The 13,183-nt window shown below is 41.1% G+C and overlaps 1 protein-coding gene across 2 annotated transcripts in view; it reads left to right on the top strand.

Moving 5' to 3' along the window:
* Nucleotides 1–13,183, top strand: part of tbc1d1 (TBC1 (tre-2/USP6, BUB2, cdc16) domain family, member 1) — a 52,210-nt gene that overhangs the window by 34,448 nt on the left and 4,579 nt on the right. For both annotated transcript variants that reach the window (XM_084366432.1, XM_084366433.1), the window contains 7 exons: nucleotides 363–563; nucleotides 3,989–4,150; nucleotides 6,340–6,498; nucleotides 8,748–8,848; nucleotides 9,006–9,149; nucleotides 10,394–10,553; nucleotides 11,747–11,916. In XM_084366432.1, the coding sequence (XP_084222558.1) occupies nucleotides 363–563; nucleotides 3,989–4,150; nucleotides 6,340–6,498; nucleotides 8,748–8,848; nucleotides 9,006–9,149; nucleotides 10,394–10,553; nucleotides 11,747–11,916 (1,097 nt within the window). The remainder of the gene's footprint in view (nucleotides 1–362; nucleotides 564–3,988; nucleotides 4,151–6,339; nucleotides 6,499–8,747; nucleotides 8,849–9,005; nucleotides 9,150–10,393; nucleotides 10,554–11,746; nucleotides 11,917–13,183) is intronic.

Below are 13,183 nucleotides of genomic sequence, written 5' to 3'. Positions count from 1 at the left end.
TCGACTTGGGCTTTTCGACTGTGGATCAGTTTAAGAAATGGTGTGATTAACACAAAATTTGGATTTTTTTTATATGAGAATGTTCATTGAATGTAATTATTGAACAGTTAGCTTTGTGTGTGTGTGCATCTTTTTATTTCATATCAGTATGTAATTTTCCTTTCTCCTTTCAAGCTCTGCCGTTTCACACAACTTGTTTATAAATGTTGTGATTAAAACGTACATTTATAATGTTACTACATGTTAATCACATGCTTAACATCTCTGTTGTTTTCTTTGCTATATTCTCTTATTTGCAGCTGCTATAAACACCTGATGTAGAGTAATTTGATATAATCTAATGTATTGTCATTGTCTTTCAGAGCGGGGGGATCCTTGTCTGGAGGGGGGTAGAGTGTGCGTGGGCCAGGTGGCAGCTGGAGGAAGTGAGGCCTTATCCATAAGGTTGGTGCCTGAGGAGAGGACGAAAAGGAGCAAAGAGGAGCTGAGGGAGCTCTGGAGGAAGGCCATCCTGCAGCAGATCCTGCTGCAGAGGATGGAGAGGGAGAACCAGAAACTACAGGGTGAGTTAGATGGATGAAAAGAGTCACACACACACATACACACGAGGAGCCTGCATAACCTTTTTTGCAAATTTTTCATGTGTTAATAAACAAAAGCTCAAATACAAAGCAGACAAGTGAAATGAATGAGCACTACGTTGTTGTGCACAGTGTTGCTGTTAAAGTGAATCATCCCACAATGCATACAACAGCCTCTTTGTCATACTTGTCTCTCAAATTGAGTTTAAGACTGTCTGCCAGGCGTCTGACGGCAAGACGGCTAAACACCTCAAATGTAAAGGCATGTAATCCAGAGACAATCAACTGTTCTTTTCCTCTGAAATTCAGTATATCAGATACTATCATCAGCGTTATTGAATCACAGTACATTTTAGCGCTGCCAGCTTCCGCAAGTTTGATTGGGCTTGGCGTCTGTCAGCATGATAATGAAAACAGCAGGCCCCGTGGTATCACTCACATAACAATGCAGTTGAATAACAAGTTGACTTGGCCTTTCTTTAACTCATCTCTGGCAACATGCCTTTCCAGATGTGTGCTCACACACAGGTAAGGATATCTTCTTTAAATATGAAGACCTACAATTTAACAGCTTATATAATATAGACATGTGTGTGTGCGTGCTTGTGTTTGCCAAGGGCGTGTCAAGGGCACCACCTCTTTCCTGACCCAGTTGGCATGTATCAACACACACCTAGCTATGCGCCACACCTAACTACCCTTGTATACAAAGCCTTAATTTTGCACACATGCAACACTTTATTCATCACACAGATAGAAGTGTTTGACAGTAAAATGACTCAATTTTGGAGAGAATGTGGGTCAATATTGATGTAAGAAAAACAAGTAAGGTCAGCGACCTAATTCTTTTCAGCCTCTCACACACACAAACACACACACACACACACTGTACTCATACAATACACACCAGCGTACATACACCATGTGGCGGCTGTCTTGTGTGTCTATAGTTTAATTATATTTTATTCCTCCCACAGGGTGCGCTCCACCTTTCTGTCCGTTATTTGTCTGGCTGGAGCTCAACTCCGTGTCCTCCATTCTTTCTGTTTATCTCTCTCACTGGTGCCTGGTTTATGGGTCAACTGTGAAAATGTGTGTGTGTGTGTGTGTGTGTATGTGCGCGCCCTTCAATCAATGCGTGTGTGTATCTTTGTTCTCTCTAGGGTGGGGTATCCTATCTTGTTGTGCGTTATCAGGGGCGTAGCGTTCTGGTGACAGAAAGGGAGAGAAGTGGAGAGTGGGAAGCGAGGAGAGGTTGGAGAGTGGGAAGACAGAGCCAGCGAACGAGTCCTGATGGACTAGACTCTGCCCGCTCCAGGCAGCTGATAAGACAGACAGCAGAGCCGCAGCCTCTCCAACAGCATCTATTCTTACTCTGGGTGTGTCAGCTACTGCTCCGTCCAAGTTTTCTTCCTCTATTATCGTGCATTCCAGGTCACTCCCGCTACTTTTCAGTCTTTGATTGCTGAGGCTGTGATATACAGTGCTTCATAACAAGTATTCTGGCCTCTTGAGATCACAATTTATCTGGTGCCAAGTTATTTTAAGATGTGTTTGTACTGGATTTGAGCGTGAGTTCTATGCAAAGCACTCTACTTTTGCGAGGCACTGGATTTGCATATTTTTAATTCGTTCATGAAAATTGTGGAGTTAGTATAACTGCCCCAGGTTACTTTTTACGAACCTTTGCTGATGTAAATACACTCCTTACAATCCCCCCTGTAGGCTGCACACCTAATTTCCCCTTTATTTCCTGGAAGGTGTCAGTGCAGTTTGGAGCAGGAAGTGGCCTACTGTCTCTTTCCTGTCCCATAGAGATGATGTCACTCTCGGCAGCTCTGCCAAACTGCAGCTGGTCACTGGGTGGACACCACACATTAGCGGAAAAGGGTGGGGAAAGTCCACAAAGGGGAAGGAGGGAGAAAAGAAAGAGGGGAGAGTGTGGTTGACAGATGAGACAAATGTGGGATTGAATGAAAAGAAAGAGTTGAGTGTTGGGAGGAAAACGAGAAAGAGAGAAAAAAGAAGGGGTTAAGAGATGAGGGGCGGGAGAGAGGAAGGGTGTTGTCAGAAAGAGAGGAACAGATGAGGGGCGCTGGGTGTGCCCTCACCTTCTTTGATCACTGGTGTCAACATGTTGCAACGGAATTCACAGTTTGTGTCTTTCTGTTTAGTTCATGGGCTGTGAATGTATGTAAAGTCCAGGGCCAAGGTCTCCCCTCGTCAATTTGACTACACAAAACAAAAACACGTGTTATTATATCACAGAAGGGGAAACGTGTTATAATAATTATGATAAGTGCCCCAGTCCGAAGGGTCTATCCGGCATTCCTTTATAATAGGATTTACTCCCCCATCTGTGGGCATGTACAAACTTCCAAATTACGATATGTTTAGATGTAGTAGAAGCTGGCGTGTTACATGTCACTGTATTCCAGCTGCGTGATGCATTGTGAAGCCCAGCTACAGGATGTTGTGGAAGGTCAACCTTCTGAGCACAGACCTACTGACATATAATTTATATTTTTATACTGTGAAAACAATGTGTTATGTGCAACAGGTTCCTTATTGTTATGAACCTACTGAACATTATCACCTTAAGGCTGTTAGTAAGGCTCTTAAGCAGTCTATAAACTATGATCTTTTAAGTTCTCATAATTGTCTTTTAATCTAACTCTAAAAGTGTTAATGATGCTTTTAACATAGTATAGTCTATATGAGTATAGTCTCATTAACACATTTTTACCTCACTTTTTACCTGTTAACTAGCTCATTGTTTAGCTGCCTTACTGCAACTTTACTGGTTTGGTTCACTCTCAATGCTCTCATAGCGTTGTTTTTGGTGAGCCATTCTGAAAACCCACTGTATACTACCTGCTCAATACCAAACTGTGAACATGCACAGTTAGCAACTAGCTGGTCAACATAGTGGAGCAGTCAGCAGCTAAAGAACCAGATATTTCCCTCAGGAGTAGAGACTGAAGCAGAGCTTAAAGAACGAATGTTACCCCTAACTTTTTGTTTAGTTTTTTTTTTCTTTCTTTTTTTCTTTGATACAACTGTACCTCAGATTTTCTCTTCCACACTGTTATGATTTGCTATGACAGGCTAGCTTGCCACAACAAAGAGTGTGTGAAAGTCTCAATCAGTAATGTATGAAAGTGCATGAGTGCAGTAGCTGATGTGAAGCGCATGTTGTCAGTGCGAAACTAAACCTAAGCGACAACACAAAAGGCATAAGAGCAAGTGGGGTTAAATAACTTTCAGGAGTACTGGCACCTCAGCTTTACCCAGCCGAGGACCTGCACACACACACACGCACAACAGGACCAAAACAGAGGGCACTGCGGTTTTCAATATTGCTTTACTGTCATGATTGACGTGTATTATCTGTGTATTTATTGCAGCCTCAGAGAGCGACCTGCAGAACAAGCGTCTGAAGTTGGACTACGAGGAGATCACTCCGTGTCTGAAAGAGGTCACTCTGGTCTGGGAGAAGATGCTGGGAACTCCTGGCAGGGCAAAGGTCAAATTTGACGCAGAGACCATACATGCTGCTGTTGCACAAGGTACATATTCTGCTCCACAAATACATATATCAGTACTACTTGGAAATGTTTGTTCTTTTTCAAAATCACCAGGTATTAGCAAATATTGACTAAAGCTTAATGTATAAAGCTCCAAAACTGATATACTCATTGCGTTGTAACTTTTGTCCTTATCATCAGCTTTTTTCCCCAAATACAGCAAAAGAAAAGAAGTTCGTGAGGTGTTTGTGCACACTGTGAAGTCAGTGTGTATTTCCCTTCGAAAACTTCACCCCCGGTGTCTGTCTTCCATTGTCAAGGTTTTCTGTTCTGTCCGTTTTCTAGTATCAGCATGTTCTGCACAGAGCACAGGAAGGTTATCTCTTCTGCCTTCGGCCTCAAACATAACAGGCGAGATCTAAAGTCCAGAACAGAAATGTACACAGGAAGGCTACTCGCCAGTGATCAGCAGTGCTTGAACATGATGAGGTGGTCTCAAGAGTAGATAACAACGCAAGTTGATGACACCACATTAAAACAGTGGTCACACCCATCTTATAGGAGGTCAGGATTAAAGCTGCAAGGTCACATGTCTTACAGTCTTTTAAAGCCTCGTTTCCACCAAGCAGTCCGGTTTAGTTCAGTTCGGTTTGTTACACTTTGGAGCAGTTATTTTTCCTTTTCAGTTGTCAAAAGTTCTGGATGGTACCAAAAGAACCGTTTTGTACCATCCTGGTTTTTCGTAGGCACCTAGCAGACTTTGTTTCAGTTGTCAGTCGGGCAGTAATGTACTGTAGAATACAGGTCACAGTGTGTCAGCTGATAAATGCAATAGCTTAATAAGATTTAAAGCCAGTCTCCCCTGTTGTTAACTGCTGGAAAAGTCAAAGCAGTTACCCCGAAGGCAGCCAATAACACACCTAGGTTCTAGGGTATTTTCCGCAGTGGAAACGCACAGCAAATCTGGCACTTAGATGCGGTTACTAGGGGTTACGTAGGGTTCAAATGGTACTATACTGAGGTACTTCATGGAAACTTTAGTGCTACAATTGAGCCATGAGCCTTACTAACTTGTAAGGTGAAAATGGCAGAGGGGGGTTCCTAGCCTTACTCCACCTACCTGCACTTCTTAAACTCACCAATAAACACATTTTAATTTGTTTGTTTTCTTTGTTTTTTAGAATAACAGTTTGTCTTTTATGGGGGGTTATAAGTTGGACTAATGTTGGCTTTGAGCTGTTGCCAGGCAACCAGTGGAGACCCCAGGGAGGTATGAGTTAAGATGTAACGCTATGTTAAACTGCAAATGATGGTGACATTTAACAGGCTAGCTGTTTCCCCCTGTTTCTATTATTTGTTGTATGCTAAGCTAACAGGCTAATGGCTATAGACTTACAGTATTCATCTGACAGACAAATGCTGTATGAAAGCCAATAAGTGCATTGCCCAAATTGATGAACGTTTTCTTTAAGCCCCAGTAGTTGCTCATAGCTGTGGTTGTGCTGTGCAGCCTTCAGGTTTGAATTTGCATAAAAGAGTGTTAACAGGATGTTCCTGAGATGGAGGGAATTTGCTCTAAGCAAAACTTACAAGTATAAACAAATATTCGAAATATGAATACAGTACAATATATTCTAAGTGCTATATCGTAGGCAACTGGACTTTTTCGTTTCAGAAACTCATACAAGAGACTTCTTCTTATTGGATGAGAAGTGAAACGTCTTCAAGAAACTGAAACAAGGCCAGTTGCCTACAGCACTTAGAATTACCATGACCTGCATGACTGAGAACCGTCATCAACATACATACAATATACAACAAAAGAAACACCAAATATCGGAGAGTGCTATGCAGGAGTCTGGGAGAATATTTGTGGTATATATTCTAAATCTCAACGCTCACACTGTATCATGTCACCATTTAGAAACATTTGGTTAACTAGCTCTGACAGTCTGGCTGATTCAGTCAAACTAATGACTGGGCTGACATGAAGGTATTTTTACAGTCATGTTAAGGGTCCTCTGAGTATCTCCACCCTCTGACAATTACACCATTGTGTACTCCTGAAGTCAGATGATTTGCATACTAAAGGCAAGAATCGCATGCTACTGCAAGAGATGTGTTTTTCACAACCTATACAGCTGTCAGTTATGGCAGATTAACATGCCGTACCACTGCTGCAATACTCCACCTCACTCAACCCCACCCTTGTCCTCTGTCATCTCCGGCAGGTGTCCCGAGGCAGCATCGAGGCGAGATCTGGAAGTTTCTCTCCGAACAGTACCTGCTCAGGCAGACGGTCCCCTCCAGGCCCCCCACCAATCACACGCCATACAAAGACCTGCTGAAACAGCTCACCTCGCAGCAACACGCCATCCTCATAGATCTGGGTAACTCGGGGACACACACATATTCATATTCACTGCACAATTTTTTTAAGATGCTTAGTCATGAAGCTTTTCTGCTATATGGAAAACAACCTGAAGCATGAATGAATGTACAGTACACCATGTGCTCAAACAGACTCATTTTCCTCTCACATGAGTATGTGTTTTGGTGCCTGTCACACACGTGCACACGCAAATACACATAACAAAGACATTTAATACAGAACATTTAAGATTTTACAGACAGGGAATTTGCAGGTCTTGAAAAGTCTCAGAGCTAAGTTCAGTTCCCTGAAAAAGTGGAGGAAAACTGAGGAGGTATAAAACAAATCTTAAATGATCTTTACTAAGAACAAAATGAATATTTATTCATATGTGCTAGTGGAGGTAAGTGAGGCTGTTTAATCCCTTTTTGTGGAGTTGCACTCAGCACCATTAGATCAGTAGCAAACACAGTCACTACTGCTTGCTACAGAAGCTAGAAACTCACAATGGGCAAGTGTCAATATTAGCAAAAACTTGGTTAAGAGGTCCAGTGTGTAGACTTTAGACGATTCTGTGTTTCAGGTGATTATACACTAATGAAAACATAATTCTGAATGTTATATTCCTTTTTTTAAAATTTCCTAGCCATACCCAATCTTCTCGCTGATGGTCTCTTTTGCATATATACAGTAGATCAAAATGAAGGATCAGTATTCAGTTGAGACTGATTCATAACCAGTTAAAAGTTCCTTTTAGTGCGTAAGTATCTTTTTTAAATCAGTTAATCCATCCGTAAATTTTAAATCTGGATCCACATCAATGAATTAATTATATTACTAGAAATTATTGATATATACAGTCTGGAAGTTACAGAAAAATTAGATACAGATATCAAAAAATGCATTATGAATTATTTTCTCTATAGATAACTGTAGATTTTATCATCTCTGTTAGATTTCCGCCTTTCTTTGACAAGCACGATTGTAAAAAGGTTAAAAAAAAATTCCTTCTATGTATTATTAAAAAAGTTTTTAACACTGCAGAAACCCTGTACAATGCACATTACAATGTCTCAAACCTCGTTATAACGCTTTCACCCTCAAATGTTCACAACACCTCCTACCAGAAAACCCACACACACATACAGTACCTACACCCCACCCACATAACACCCACACACATGCATACACACATCCACCCACACTACATCTATCCCTTTAGCACTTAACCTCCTGTGTATGTGCTGTTGACCCTACATCTTTCATCTGACTATCATGTTATTCACTCTGCATCAGGGTGTGGACGGAGGTAACACCACACTCAGTGACGGTTGGAAACATGGCCCAATATGAAGGTGTTATGTGCTCAAGGATAAAAACACAAAGTGTTTATGATACTGAAGCAGCAAAAAGGTCTGCAGGTAGAAAACGTACACCAACATGAAGCCGTCTACTTCACGTAAACAAGCGAAAAGTGCAGTTAAGGTGCGTTCACATACAGTAAGTAAGCCAGGAGGGCAAGTGTTGAGAATTTAGGGTTGGGTGGTGCACACAGCTTACATTCAGCACACAGAACAGACATGTACACCCACTCTTTCCTTCAGGCAGGGGAGGGAGTCGTGGCATTATGTTCGCAAAGATAAATCCCCCACAGCACATTCCACACATACACACTCACACCGCTGGCATTGTTCTTCTCCTCAGAGCTTTGCTGTCACACACTGTACGACAAGAAGTCCACAGCCCAAAACACACACATACACACACACCTGCCAGTAACCAGCCTGTCCATGCTAAGATTTGCTGATCCCAGGTCATTATGTTGTCATGTGTAAAAGGCAAAAGTCACCTCTGCCGTAACATGTTAAGCCACTGAAGGAGGGTATGTGTTTTTTGCATCAAGCAAAACATGTTTGTAAGTGTGACACCTTGGAATGGGTTGACACATGTCTGGTTAGCACCGAGTGCATTTAAAAAAAAAAAAAAAAAAATCAACAGCAAATTGTGAAGTCTCGCGTCCCTGAGAAGTCTAGCAGAGTTTGTGCTGCATCCAGACACGTGGTGCACACCCAGAGGCTTATGGATCATTTATTCAGATTCTTTCCAGGAGTGTGTCAGATAAAATCCAGTAAATCAAATCTATTAAAACAATGTTATTGTGTTTTTAAGATGTATATCAGGTTGATCTATCGAGTCTTTCATACTAAATACAAACAGTGCAGATGTTTTATAGTATAAATCATATCTCGCTCTTTTTTTCTGTCCCAGGTCGCACTTTTCCAACTCATCCATATTTCCAAGCCCAGCTGGGGGCAGGACAACTGTCTCTGTACAATATACTGAAAGCCTACTCGCTGCTGGACCCTGAGGTATCATTTAATTGTGGCTTACTTTCACTTTCCTTTTGCTGCATCTCTCTGCCTCACTCGATGCACTAAATTGAACTGTCAACTGTCTGTTAGGCTTAAGATTCCCCCCCCTTCCTTGTCTGTGCAGGCGTCAAGTTTGTTATTGTTATTATTGTAGGTGGGCTACTGCCAGGGCCTGTCCTTCATCGCTGGAGTGCTGTTGTTACACATGGGGGAAGAGGACGCCTTCAACATGCTCAAATTTCTAATGTACGACGTGGGCCTCCGCAAACAGTACAGGCCTGACATGATTATCCTGCAGGTACATGGAGTCTCTTTGTCGCACATATATAGCACAAATTACAGAATCTGTCACTGTCGCGTACACACCTTAATCTCAATCATTTCTCCCTGTTGCACACATAATTACATCAAAGAGATGTATATGTTGTTGCTTCAATCAGTCTATTCATCATTCATCAAATTTGATGCAGTTAATTACAGCGATCATCTTGTGTTTTCATGTTTTAACAAAGTAACGCCATGTGTTTGGTTGAGACGTGGTTGCTTATGACTGGTATGTGTGGGAATTTAGCTGGATTTAGACTTAATGCAAGAGGTTGACAACAATAATACCTTAGATACCTGTGGTGAAGGTTTTGAATTCAAATTAAGCATCAGATTTCACCCTTTAATAGAACTATTGCAACACTAGACAGATGTACTGTACATGATCAGGCAGTCTTAAGCTTGAATTATGCGCCCCACGGTTATTGTGTTTACATTCTTTTATTCACTTTGTGATAGAGAGCGGCAGTGGGAGGAGTCCTAACAAAAAAGGAGATTATTGCCGTGCAGTTGTTAGGTTTACATTCTTATGCTCACTGTGAGAAAAAGTGGCAATAACATAGGGGTGTGTGGCATATCATATTGTTATCATCATCATTGTTCATGATAATACAAGTATAATTTTTAATATGATACAAACAATTAATATTATAATAATGGCAATATTCAGACCTGAAGGCAAATAATGTACCATTATACTAGGTGTGTCAAATCAATCAAAATGAGCTTTTATTTTCAATCATGGACATCAAAAGCGGGATCTGTGGTTCTTTCAGTATTTCTCGGCCCAAAAATCCAGCAAGAAGAGCTCTCTTGCTGTTTTAAGCTTGAAACCAAAAATATTTTTCAGTATTTTGCCATTTTAAAAAAAAATGTTACTGTAGAAATACCCGGAAATATTGTGATATTTTTTTCTGGCCGTATTGCACACTCCTATGATCATCAGCAGAAGGTTTGCATTGAAAATAACTTTCCAGATGTGTGTCACAGCATCAGAAACTGGTAGAAGAAGAGAAAAAGCAGTGCCCTACATGTGGTTTCTCAGTAGCACGTCATGCCTAGGCTCCATAGCTCTGCCCTCACCCTTTAATATGCCACAAATCCAATTTTAAAACCATGTATAGAATAATGAAAGCACAAACTGCACATAATGTACACTCAACCACATGCTCCCAGTCAGACCAACATAAACAATCTGTGGTTTGTTGTTTATGTCAGATTCAGATGTACCAGTTGTCGCGGCTGCTCCATGATTACCACAGGGATCTCTACAGCCACCTGGAGCAGCAGGAGATCGGGCCCAGCTTGTACGCCACCCCCTGGTTTCTCACCGCCTTCGCCTCACACTTCCCCCTTGGCTTTGTGGCCAGAGTCTTTGGTAAGCTTTGAGAGTGGGCGTTTGTGTCAGTGTTCATAGACCACACTCTTGTTGTACTTGGTCACCACACCGCTTCTTGGCGGTGGGGGCTTCCACAGAGTTGTTTAGATTGTCTCCACAGTTAATTTTTCTAATTAGATCCTGGAGCCAGAGTGAGAGAAGGGGGGAGGAAAATAAGGAAACTATGATTGAAGGAGTTGGCAAAACAAGAGGAAATAGAGGATCGTAAAGTGGAGTTCATACAAGGAATCTAATGAGTTTGGCAGCAGGACAAAGAAGATGGGAGAGGCGTTGTATATTGTTAAAAATAAACTGAAGTTTTATGATAATAATCAAACTTGTCTCCAACATTAAACAGCAGTTTCTTCTGAATAACACTGCCTACACACAGACATATTTGAGATAAAACTTTTGTTGTCAGTTACAGGATGTAGTTTTCCTCTGAAGTCACCTTTTATCATTTGTGTAAATATCATCACACCCACAGCTCTTTGTATATGTCTTTGCCTTTATCTCCCTCATTCTTTCCTTACCGTTGTTTTCATGCCTAATTTCTTACACGGTGCTCAGTCAGTGAACCAGACTCACTGGCTCCTCGTGTTCATCTAAGCGTAACGCTTAGTGTGTGTGTGTGTGTGTGTGTGTGTGTGTGTGTGTGTGTGTGTGTGTGTGTGTGTGTGTGTGTGCGAGTGCGTGTGTGTGTGTATGTTGCAGTTAGAGGGCATCTGCATCACAGCACTGTGAAGTCTTTGATATCATACAGAATGTTGGGCTCCACACCTCCACTCCCATTCCTTAATCTGTTGCATGATCTCATGCAATCCTGCCTAACCCTTACTCCACCCTGATGCATTCAAAGCACGCAAACAAACACGCAGACACACACACACACACACACACACACACACACACACACACACACACACACCTACTCCACCTCCCCATTTTCACCCTGGCCTATATTTATGTTTGCTTAAAGTGGTTTGTTGACGTCAAAGCATTTATTATTTAAAAAATCCTTTAAGTCACCAATCAACACCGTAAGCTGCACTTTAAAAGCGTCTGTCATTAATAACTTTTGGTTGCATAACTGTAACAAAATCTGCCACGTCATGGGCCTTTTCCAACCTTGTTGTTTTCTTTATTTCTCTTTGTTCCTCTCTGATGTTTGCCCTACTTTTGTCCTTTGTCAGACATGTTGTTCCTGCAGGGGTCAGAGGTCATCTTTAAGGTGGCCTTGAGCCTGCTGGGGAGCCACAAGCCTCTGATCCTGCAGCACGAGAGCCTGGAGTCCATAGTGGACTTCATCAAGACCACGCTGCCCAACCTCGGCCTGGTGCAGATGGAGAAAACCATCAACCAGGTCAGAATAACAAACAGTAATACAATGCAGTGTGATTCTTTTATGGATCTTATTTATTGTAAATGTGGGGATCATAGTCAAGTCATTTAATAGACTTAAATCATATTGTTAACAATATTCTGAGAAGGCAATAAAATGTTTATCTAGTCATTTATAAACAAGAAGTCACAGAACAAGGCACATTCTTTCTTTAACCATGTTCTCGATCCTTTCCAACTTCCTGAGCATTTCTCTGGTACTCTGGACCTAAACCATTTGTTTGTACTGAAGACATAAATCTCTCTAAATGGGAATGGATGATGGATATATAGTTTCATTTTTAAGAAAGTCTAAATAATTTCCTGCAACTGTTGCGTACTGCAGTCTCTGTTAATTTGTTGGGGACCATTTCCCTCCAGATATTAAAGTGGTTCTGTGGTGGTTATAGAGGTGAGCTTCCTTAACGATACAGGATCGAAATTAAACAAAAAGAATGGTAAATGGAAATAATCTCTGTCCATACTGACACTCCTGAAAACAAATATATACTATACTACATACATATACATATACTAAATATAGACAATATAACATCAATTCCATCAGTGTATGAACTCAAATATTCCACCATCTCATCATAATCACCATCATCTCATCACTGAAAAGGGAGTTTCTGAATATCTTCACCCTGGAAGGGGTTTTTCAAAAGGTCTATTTTCAGTAACCTAAAGGGTCATTTATGTGTCAATGAGCAAAAAATACCTTTTAAGAAATAACTATTTATAACTGTACGTGGGGACAGGGCCTTGGTCTCTGGTTTAACTTGATAGCATCTTTCTTCAGACGCCTGGAGTATTATATGCAGCAGGACATCGACCCAGAATAAACTACAGTTCATGGTAATAAAGATACGTGCGGCTCATTTGTGTGTTTTCGGACAACAGTGGAGGTCTGAGGCACACAGGAATAAAATATATACGAGGCATTGGTTACACCATACAATACTTAGATATTAAGATTCATTTATTGTTGGTTTTGGTATTATTGTGGGATTCATTAACAATAAATCAAGTGCAGAATATCACCAGACTTATCATTTAATTTAAAATCTCATACAGCAGTGATTTCCACCCCCAAAGGTAGGTTAGTTAATTTTTTGGACCAGTGGCCAGGCCTCTTCTGGTGTGTCTGTGTATAAATACATGATGTCATTGTGTCATTAATACCGAAGAAACTATCGTACTTCCCTCAGTTCACTAAAGAAATGTGTCTCATCATAGTATGTGAT

This window comes from Pagrus pagrus (genome assembly GCF_965226575.1).
Source record: "Pagrus pagrus genome assembly, chromosome: 2".
NCBI lineage: Eukaryota > Metazoa > Chordata > Actinopteri > Spariformes > Sparidae > Pagrus > Pagrus pagrus.
Note: the sequence above shows the minus strand (reverse complement) of the source record. Positions and strands in the feature narration are given on the sequence as shown.